This window comes from Dermacentor variabilis, chromosome 3, assembly GCF_050947875.1.
Source record: "Dermacentor variabilis isolate Ectoservices chromosome 3, ASM5094787v1, whole genome shotgun sequence".
NCBI classification, from domain to species: domain Eukaryota; kingdom Metazoa; phylum Arthropoda; class Arachnida; order Ixodida; family Ixodidae; genus Dermacentor; species Dermacentor variabilis.
In genome coordinates, this window is record NC_134570.1 from 50829434 (window position 1) to 50840722 (window position 11289).

At 47.1% G+C, this 11289-nt stretch overlaps 1 protein-coding gene across 1 annotated transcript; it reads right to left on the minus strand.

Moving 5' to 3' along the window:
• Positions 1 to 297: 297 nt before the first annotated feature.
• Positions 298 to 10991, minus strand: LOC142574507 (nucleoside hydrolase-like). The gene is made up of 4 exons (XM_075683569.1): positions 10722 to 10991; positions 5637 to 5934; positions 3162 to 3298; positions 298 to 648 (listed from the first exon to the last, which is right to left on the minus strand). Exons 1-4 carry the CDS (start codon positions 10989 to 10991, stop codon positions 298 to 300), a joined length of 1056 nt encoding a protein of 351 aa, XP_075539684.1.
• Positions 10992 to 11289: the final 298 nt, after the last annotated feature.

The following is an 11289-nucleotide window of genomic DNA, read 5'->3' on the forward strand; positions in this document are numbered from 1 at the left end:
TGGCTTCTCATGTCCTTGTTCCTTGCCCACGCAACAACTTGCGTGTTCCCATGATGAACAACCAACAAGCCCCAATCGCCACTCTCATAGTATGTGGAGCAAGGGAGTTCTACGGGGGGTAAGGTGAGGGGGCGGGCATTCGCGGTAGGTAATGCCGGGCGTTTGGAGTAAAATTTGTCACATACGTCACACACAGCTGGCGTGCCCGGAGACGCCGCAGCGATTTGTGATACGAAAGAATGCTAGCGGTAAAAGGCGCCAGTTGTTCCGAAAGGTGCAATTCTTTTTTTATATATATCACGCTCCGGTTTGGTCGAAAGTGTACTTGAAGTACTTTTCGACAGTGACGACGTCGAAGCTTTCCACGATTGTCACGTTGCGTTTCACCCGCGGCAGGATCTTGGGCTCCCACGCGTGGACGAGTTGGCCTCTGGTGTACGCGCCGCACCTCTCGACGTTCACGCGATGCTGCACAGTGTGGCTGACGCTCTCGGGGACCGCTGCTGCGAGAACCGCGAGGAAGTCTCCCACGCTGAAGCCGCCCGGACTCTGGCCTCCGCTCAGGCAGCACTGAACAGTGTAAGCCGTGGTGTCGCGCAGAAACTTCTGAAGCCGGCCCGACTTGTTCGTGATGCTGTAGTAGGTGTCCTGCGAGTGGGAGAGGCAGAGTATATTGATAGTCTTAGGTAGGGAGGTCAACAGGAAAGCGTCTGGTTGGGTGTACCCTACACAAAGGAAGGACGTGGAGGGTATATAGAATAAAGAAAACGTCTCATATACTGTGTGTCTTATGAGGTTTCCCTACGATGAGGGAATATTTCGCCGGCTTTCTTCAGAGCCCAGAAATAAGAAGCACGTTAGAAAGGTGTCATCGTTCAAAGAATTTTCTTGTGTGTTTCTGAGAACACTGTAAACTTTTCAGTTGTGACTTATGCCCTAAAACAAATCTCTAAAATGTTGCACAACTAATTAAATGCAACTGATTAGATAACTGATCGCGCTTCGAAAAGTAGACTATGCAAATATGACGACTACGAGCAGCACGTCGTTGGTCTAACGTGTACCACATATATGTTTAAAATTTGGGTCTAGTTACGTTACGGGTACGATGCATATTGTTCCGAGGAGATTACACCAGGCAATAGCACGCTTTATTCATCAACTAATCTCAAACAAAGCCTTCTGTTTCGCGAATTCACATCGTTCTCTTCATTCTTTAGCTTCCCTTTTTTGTCTTCGAAGCTTTATGCCCACAACAATATACAGGGTGCCCCAGCTATCATGCATTTTGTTTTTAATATACGCAGGCCATTCTGCGCGAAGATAATCGAGTGCACATTGTTCACAGTCAAGTGCAGAAGCCGCCAGTAATACACCTGTTGATTCCATTCAATTTATTATTTAATGCAATTTGCTTTTTCTTTAATTGCTGCGCTGAACTTGTGGAAATATGAAAGGAACCTAAAACTGGCGTATCTTCAGCGAGGTACATTTTACCCGTTTACCCGTGGTTGTTAATAAAAGAGTTAATTATTATCATATGGGGGCGTGCTGCTTTTTTGATGCGGGTGGACGGTTGGCGAAGTGATATTTTTTTTTCATTTTTCGCGGTCTTTCTTTATCAGCCCGAAAAAATAAATGGGCAGGAAATTAACTGGCTCGAAGCATGCCAGCTTTACGTTTTTTTTTTTTTCAATTCGCTCTAACTGGCTGGCATGAACAAAAAATAATTACTTGATTTTCCTCACGTAAAATGGCCCTTCTTTCTTTTAGAAGGTGATGTGCGATAGCTGTGACATCGTATATGTTGATACGTGTATCTTTTCGGGTGACCGAAAATTCCACGACCACTTCCTCGACACTTAGAGACATTTTACCATCGTCTTCGACTGAACGTGGCATACACGAACAATTATCTGTACCGCATAGGACTTACCACTAACCCATACTGTGATAACTGTCGCAACTTAGAGACAATTGAGCACATATTACTAGAATGCCCCGCGTACCGCGATGAGAGACAATTTTTTGAGCACCAAATGGACATGATTTGCCACTAACCGTTAACGTTACCGAGCATCTTAGGTCCAATGCCCGGCCCTTCAAAACAGCTATGGGTGTTGGATTTATTGTTCAAATACCTGACAGAAATTGGTCAAATAGGAAAGCTTTAAAAATTGCACACTTCCTATACAAAAGCCTAAATTTACCCGCCATGCCACCTGTAAATATTAGTATCAGGTCCACTCGGACATTTCATATTTACTTTTATCCTTTTTTTCTCCCACTCTTTTCTGGAATCTTTTAATCCCATTCCCCATTTCTATACAGAGTAGCATGCCAGCGCTTATATACGCGCCGGCAAAATTCTCTGTTTTTCTAATAAAGAGCCCTCTCTCTCTCTCTCTCTCTCTCTCTCTCTCTCTCTCTCTCTCTCTCTCTCTCTCTCTCTCTCTCTCACTTTTCACCATCTAACAAATGTTATCGCTCAGCGTGGGACGCGCCCGCATGTATCGGAAGTTTCTCGAATGTGGGGAAGTTTCTTGAACCCACAACCTTCGCATTTCGCGTAATTGGTAGAGCATCGCACGCGAAATGCGAAGGTTGTGGGTTCGGTTCCCGCCTGCGGCAAGTTGTTTTTTCATCCACTTTAATTTCCATTACTTTATCGTTTCTTTATTTCATTTATTAAGCACAAGTAATTTCCCCTATGTTGTCCTTGGTGTCAGTGTTTGTTGGCTTCTTATGATATGACTTATAAAAATCGGGCCCCTCGGTTAACCCCATTTCTTCTCGTTATATATATATATATATATATATATATATATATATATATATATATATATATATATATATATATATATATATATATATGTGTGTGTGTGTGTGTGTGTGTGTGTGTGTGTGTGTGTGTGTGTGTGTGTGTGTGTGTGTGTGCGTGCGTGTGTGTGTGCGTGCGCGTATGTAAAATATGTGTATGCTTTATAGAACAAGATTATGAAAGTTGTCTGTCGGGTTGCAGAAGAGCATACGTGCGTGCCCAAGACCTGTGCTTAAAGCACCGAGTAGTTGGCGCCGTACTCGTGCGCCATCTTTTTTTTTTTCATTTCAATAAATCGTAATAATCAAAAGCACTCCTTGGCAGCCTTCCGAATACTAACCCACGGCACTGTTGCCTGAAGGATTGCTTCCCAAGGAATAATAGTGACGGGACATGTGGCCCTTTGGAGAACAATAAACGCTGCCTCAGGATCCGTGAAAAAGTTGAATTCTGCAGTAGGACTGGCATTGCCTTTCCCTGCAGCAGAGAGAAAAAAAAGCAAGAATATTATGGGATATTTCACTGTACTCTTCTAGGTGTGGCGGCCGATCGCCGTACAGTCGGCAGCAAGAGTTTACGGGATGGGTGGTCCACGACAAATGGGAATTCTTGCCAGTAGTCGAACAGCTGCGCCAAACGGCGCCGAGAGCGGCTCTGTGCGCCATCCTGCGCCAAAATGGCATTTTAGCGGAAAATTGCGTCAAGCGTGCTCCAAAGCCTCCATAATTCCTCGTGCCGTCGATGGTTCGCAGCTAGCAAAACTGAAATTAAAGCCAACAGCACGTACGCTATTGTCATCATCACAGAAGGAAGCGGAAACCTGTCCATACAGTTTGTCACTACACAGTGAGAAACTATGGGCCTGTCGGAGTCGTCCGGTTCGTCATTCGGACATTTTTTTCTCTGTCGGACGTACGGTGTAGCGCTGCTGTACCGTGTTGCTGGCGCTTTGTTTCGCTGTTCATAGAACCCGCGTTATAACGCAGAGTTTGCCGAAGGGGGATATCACATTCTATGATTAAAGTCAAGCTCTATCAATGCTTATGGATAATAGCGGCGGTTATGGAAAAGAGCCGCTGCGATCAGAATCGCACGTGGTGCATGGTTCAGACTGGTACTGGCGAAAGAGGCAGAACGTGGTACACGGCGAGAGCCGCCACTTCGGTGGGTTCCGCCATGTTCGTTGACGGAAAACTCTTGCGTCAAACTTGGGTCGCTGCGCTATTTCGGTGGGATAACGTCACCGGTGGAAGAGCAAAATCCAATTTGCGTCTCACGCATGCGCAGTGGCGCCGACGCTATTTGTTTTTTTTTCTTTTTTTTCGACCGCATAATCTTTGTAGCCCCTATTCGACAACTCCCTAATGTGCATGGCATGGCATGAGTATATTGCATGAAGTCGTGTTCCGTGCAGGCGTGTACTTGACCGGTGTTATGGTGAGCCGAATTCGCCCACCAGCCGTGACTGTCGCACTGTGCTGCATCCTGGGCTAATGAACACGCGTTTGTTGACGCTATGTCTGTGATGCCTTCTCTGCGCCGTATCGACGAACCCGGCCGTAGCGCCCTTTGTGCGTCGCGGCGCGGGGGAGCGTGACGTCATTTCCTGGACATGCTTGCAAGGTTAGCCTTGCGCAAACCTTTCTACACAACATATCGACTATATCATTTAAGATTTCCTTGACATATGGTAAGCACACGTGCGTTGGTGCCTGCGCCAAAAATGCCTGCTGCTCCGCCAAATCCTCATTTTGCCTGCGCCCGCGGACCTGCGCCGAAAGGTGAAATGGCTGTTCCACCACTGCGTTACTCTGTTGAGCTACGAAACTCATAATTCAATCAGCGCAGGTTACCAGGACTACTGCATATTGAGAACTTAAATTCCAGGCTATGTGTGTATAGCATTTGCGGGAATTCAGCTTTCCTGGCCATTCCCGTGTCCTGTAAACTTTTGCGGCCGACTGTATGTGTTGCATGCACTCCGCAGGGGCTGCTTTCCCCATGGGCGCCCTATTTACGGCAATATACCATACACTCGGACCGCAGTTTCCCACTGACCGCGACATTGCAACCACGAGAGGTGCCCATCATACAGCTTTCGCGGTAGTGCTAGTGAACCACCGTAAAGTGTCACGATGCCAGGCTGCTCGCTTGCTCGCTAACTAACGAACGAGCAAGCTAGTTATCTAACTAACCAAGCCTAACTAACTTACTAATTAACTAACAAACTCGCTAGTTCACTCACTCACTCACTCAAGGAGAAGCCTAAAGTGTATGAGTGCCCTGTAGCCATACAACATCAACATTTCTTTTGCTTCGGTTCGCTTAGGCTGAATATCAGTTAGTGCCTTAAAAGCAGAATAGGTGGTAGTGCGCCTACCTCTTCCGAACGCAATCTCGATGCTCTGCCAGGTCAAGTAGAGCATTGGCCATTGTGCCACCTTGATAGGAAGTTTTGCCAGGCTATCGACCACCTGTAAATTTGTCCCCTGAGCTTTCTACATTTTTACGCAGCCTCAGTTTCTTGTTATTCAAGTAGAATGTGTGTCTGTGAGAGACAGAGAGCGAACAGAGAAAATGCAGGGAACTTAATCAGGAAGAAGTCTCACTTGCAACCTCGCTCTGCAGAGAAGCGGAAAAGTGACACACAGAGATTAGAAAAGGACGAGGAGGGAAAACGGAGATGCTGCGCACAAAATTCTGTGACGGCACGCGCCACTGCATCTCACAGGCCCGTGTATGCTGAAAAGAGGAAGCGAACTAGGCCTCTAGCTGCCTTTGGCGCATGGGTACGTTGTCGCATGCTGTCACTCACCATAAAGGGTTCCACCCAAGATGTATACGTGGCGGATGCCCGCAGAAATTTCGGGTGCCACGAGCAGCGCGATGGCCAAGTTTGTCAAAGGGGCCATCAGGACGAGAGTTAGTTGTCCTTGGTTATATTTCACCGATTGGATCATTTTGATGTAGCCGGGAGTCTGGGGATCAGCAGCTGGGTTTCTCGACATCGGGTACTTAGCGCTGACGCCTCCGAAGTTGTCGAGACCGAAGTACGTCTTCTCAGTGCGCCCATGGCCATCGATCGGTCGGTCGGCACCTTTGTAAACTGGCACCTGTGAGAAAACGTTGCCAATAGCGCCGCACCTGTTAAAGAGGAAGCTTTAGCTCGTGTGCTCCTATCTAAATGCATGTAAAAGGAGAACTCGTTTTTCTCGGCTACCACGGCACCAAGCCTGACGAGGTTTGTTTAATTTAAAAAAAAAACCTAAAACCTAGTGACTGTTGGTTGCGATTTCATTTTGTTTAGGTCGTCAATTTTTTACTATAAATTGGCAAAAACCGCAAATTTTCAGAAATGGAAACTATCAAGTTTACAACTCCGTATCTCTGTAATGAAAAGCGATACGACAATTCTGCGAATTGCATATCATAGATCATCTAAAGCGGACAAAATTGATATGTCACACATGAATCTCAATATATTTAGTAATGGATAAATACAGCTTTTTCGAAAGCCTCGTACACAACGTAACAAATTCACGTAATATATAAGTTGACGTACAGAAATTATTTGCCTTGAATGATCTAATGGATACCGTTTACAGAACCGCGATATCTGTTTTTGATGCTTAGCTATTAATTTGTAAACTTCGTGCTTCTATTTTTTTTCTGACTCTCGAATATTTGAAGAACAATATTGAGGCCCCAAATCGAAGTTCCGCTTCCAACAGTCACCAGAATTTAACTTTCTCTCTCAAATGCAACAAATTTCTTTAAAATCGGTCCAGGGGTTATCTCAGAAAAACGTTCTTGCGTTTCACATGTATTTGAATAGGCCGCATCGGAGCCGGGCCGGAGCTAAAGCTTCCTCTGAATTTCTGTTCGTTTATAAATGAGTAGCTGCGAATGGGCTGAGGTACAAAATGTCCCAGATGCTCTGTCTATGTCTGCTCTACAGTAAACCGTTTATAAAGTGATATATATATATATATATATATATATATATATATATATATATATATATAATACAGGAAAGGAAGGGAGGTTAATTAACCACACGCGTATCCGGTTTTCTACCCTGCCCTGGTGGAAGGGGGTATCGGGATGAAGAGAGAGATGTGAGAGAGAGAGTAGATAGAGATTCAGCATATGCCTGTGACGACTCAGGGTTCACTCAACGGTCCGTGGCCTTTGCGTGTGGGCTGTTAACAGCATTTTGAACGAAATTCTTGCCATACATCCCAGACTATCTTATAACGCGTTTGCATTTTGTTCCTTAGCTGTCTTCCTTTCTATAGACTCCAAAGCGAAATGCCAGAACAGTTTAGGCTAGTTAAGCATGTGATATTGAAACTATAGTAGGTTTAGCCCTAAAACCGTGCCGCCACGATGAGGTACAAAAAAACCTCTCCTAGTTCAAAAGTCTACTTGTTTCAAAAGTCAGTGTATAGATAACAACGGCGAGTGATCAGGACAGCGCTCGCATGTGTAAAGCCACAGCTGTTTCCATAAAACCAGAGCTGCATGTAGCGTAGCATATATACCGTGTCCACCTGTCTTTCGTGTTTTTTTTTGTCCTCCCGGTGTTTCCTGCTTTACCGCTAAAAGCATAGGACTTAGCAAGCGCAAAGCGACCTGAACCAAGAATGCACTACTTTTTTCAATTTGGCGCTCAAACTGAAGCACCGCTGATGTCAGCTGTCAGCGCAATACGTCATTAATTTGTGCTTTCGCGTATCTTCTGACCTTTTTGTTATGGCAAAACTTTCTAAAACTTGTGAGTTGGGGTCGTCGCATATTTTCGGACGCCATGTACTCCTTCTTTTATCAATAAACACTCAATGGACGTCCAACAGGCGCTTTCGAAATTCCTGTCACAATGGGAGATGGTGCGGCCATGCCAACGGTGGCATCGATCACCCGTCGTCCATTTTGGTTTTCACCTTGACCTGTAAATGAAGAGCTCACGGTAACACGGGCCTATTTGTTATGCTGGAAGTGTAATAGAAGCCTACTGTAATGTTGCGCATTATTTCCAGCATAAACAATGCCTTTCAGCTGCAGAAATGGAGAGAAAGCTTTGGCAAAGTAACACTTCTGCATAGCATTCTTTTATGCTCGAAAATAACTATTGCCCAATACGAATGGTTTCCAGGCTTTCTGCGTATGTTGGCGGTGCTATCACCAGTCCTTCATTGACTGATTGATCGATAAGTCTAGAGCAACATCAGCGCTATGAGCGATACCACAGTGGAACGCTCCGGATTTGGACCTCCAGGGTTCCTTTGACCACCAGGATAACGTGTGCCTAAACCTCAGTACAGTGGTATCAAACAAATCCTCAGAGAAGAGTAACACATGCAGGGAGCCTGCGCCGGAGCTTGGAGTGACGACTTGGGTCAAAGGAACCCTGGGGGTCCAAATCCAGAGCGTTCCACTGTGGTATCGCTCATAGCGCTGATGTTGCTCTAGACTTATCGATCAATCAGACAATGAAGGACTGGTGATAGCACCACCAACATACACAGAAAGCCTGGAAACCATTCGTATTGGGCATTAGTTATTTTCGAGCTTAAAAGAATGCTACGCAGAAGGACCACCAGGATAATTAACGTGTGCCTAAACCTCAGTACAGTGGTATCAAACAAATCCTCAGAGAAGAGTAACACATTCAGGGAGCCTGCGCCGGAGCTTGGAGCGACGACTTGGGTCAAAGGAGCCCTGGGGGTCCAAATCCGGAGCGTTCCACTGTGGTATCGCTCATAGCGCTGATGTTGCTCTAGACTTATCGATCGATCAGACAATGAAGGACTGGTGATAGCACCACCAACATACACAGAAAGCCTGGAAACCATTCGTATTGGGCATTAGTTATTTTCGAGCTTAAAAGAATGTTACGCAGAAGGACCACCAGGATAATTAACGTGTGCCTAAACCTCAGTACAGTGGTATCAAACAAATCCTCAGAGAAGAGTAACACATTCAGGGAGCCTGCGCCGGAGCTTGGAGCGACGACTTGGGTCACCTGCGGTTGGATGCCTCATCGAGGACGAAATCGACCCCGGGTAAACCAGTCGGCTCCCCGGGAGAGAGAATTTCGGCAACGATTTGGCGCTATAGTACGAACGAGAGCTTTAGAGAAAGAAAAAGACAGTTGTAGCTCATCTCCACTGCTCGTTTCAAGCGCTGTTCAAGTTCGTCGAAAATTTCTCATATACCTAGGCGGGTTCCTGGTCGCCTGCGTGCGTAATATTCCGGAAACAGGTCGTTGGAACCATCTAGAAATAATGCTATATTACGCTACCTACCGCGATAAGCAAAACCCGTCCATCGCGGATAAATCACGGGAATATTTAGGCAATTAAGATTCATGTAAACGGCTTAGACTGAACATAGGAGAGTGTGGGTGTTGGCCAGTTCGTTATTCGTGATCTTGGGAAGTTACCGCAGGCAAAACGCGAGATTTGAAGAAAGGGTCAACACGAAGCGGGACTGACAACTGATGATTTAATGAAACGAACGCCAAGTCTATATAGATCAGACAGACGCGTGCCTTCACAACCGATTTCACCAGACATGTCTCCGTCCCCTTTTCTTAACTTTATTTCCCTTTTATTCCTGTTTTGTTACGACCTTCGCGCGGCGATGGCGATGTCAGTAATTTGTTTCTTTTAACACCACCAATGATTTATTATTATTATTGTTGTTGTTGTCGTCGTCGTCGTCACATATATAAGTCAGTTATTCTTATTTTACGCTTAGAAGAACCACAGCTCGCTTCTCTGCGGGAAAATAAGCTTTCAAGGTGGCCTGTCGAGGACGGTTTTCTTTCTGATCATATTTTTTTTCAGTTCTTTCTTATGGCTTATATAAAGGCACCAATCATCTACACTTACACTGTTATAACGATTAAATCTCTTAACTTTACAAATTACGCATTTTTGTACAGATTCAAGGCATTACACTTTTCGCGGGACAGACAGATTTTCCCGGGGTACTCGCGAAATAACGCTCACCCATTAATGAGCATGCTACGGCAGGGAGCGTAGCACAAGTTGGGCGCCCCGCGTCTGTCTCCCATGTCGAACAACGCTGCAAAGGGAGCTGAAAACAGCCGAGCCACCCTGCCAATCCGGAAGTGACGGCAACGTGTCGTCATAGCTGCGGTGAAAATCCCAGTCTACTCGGCGGATCAACGGACAGCGCTCCGTGGCGAGCGGGTGATTCAAATAGACCAGTGGAAAACGCCACATCATTTTCGCGTGACGTAGTGCACGGCACGCTGGATGGTTCGAGCCGTTTTGCTCAACCAACCAATCAGCGCGCGCTGAGAGCGATATACCACCGAAAGTGATCCCCCGAGAAAAATTGGAGGACGCTTAAGCTTCGCCTTCAAGAGTGGAACGCGACAGCGTTCCTGTCGACCCGCCAAGGGGTGTAAGGCAATGGGCTACGGCACAGCGACTACGCGCCCCGCATCGGACGCGGTGAGCGTCGAGCAACGCAGCGTTCGGCGCGGCAACGAAAGGTGCGCCTGAGCAAGCGACGCACGCCTGAGCCTTAGAAACAGCTCGTTTCTAAGGCAACACCGCATTCACTAGAGACGCTTTTGTACCGCTTTGAAGCATCGAACTCGTGGCTGAGTGGACAATAAAGAAAAAAAAACTCGTGGCTGAGTGGTAGTGTCTCCGTCTCACACTCCGGAGACCCTGGTTCGATTCCCACCCAGTCCATCTTGCAAGTTGTTTTTTATTCATGAAATGCCTGCTGGGATTTATCGCTCACGGCCAACGCCGCCGACGCCGACACAGGCTTTTCTGCGACACGAGCTCCTTAACGCTATCGCGTTCATACACGTCCCCAGGTTCGTTGCCCTTCCGACTCGTTGCGCGCTACTCACGTCCCTTCGGTCGACGACGTTCAGTGTCCTGAGCGTGTTGTTGTAGCCGGTGTGCAGGTCGGCGTTTCCGGCGACCACGGTGATGGCTTCGAGGCACACGTTCTGGAGCCTCGCCGCCAGCGTGATCGCAAGGGCGTCGGCTACGCCGGGGTCCACGTCGAGCAGAAGCCTCAAGCAGGGGTCCCGATCATTTCGCCCGGTCGAGGGGACGGCGTCAGCGTTTCCCGCCAGGAAGAGCGCGGCGCACGCGAGGTGTACACTCGTCCACATGAGTACGAACACTGCGTGAACCCACCAGCCAGGTTTCGGATGAGCTAGAAGTCACGGCGTCGCGATTTACTGCTAGGCAAAATGCAGCGATACATTTGCGATTCCGGATGTTGGAAGGAATCGTACAGCGAGAGCGAGGGGGACGTGCTCATCGTCAGGTGGGAGCCGAGAGGTACACCGCGCGCGCTCGCACAATGATCGCCCTAGCATAGAGAACGCACTCCGCATATTGGCCATCGAAAGATAAAAAGAATGTTATTTGCTCGATTATTTGTTGCCACCTCGAAATTTGCTGCAG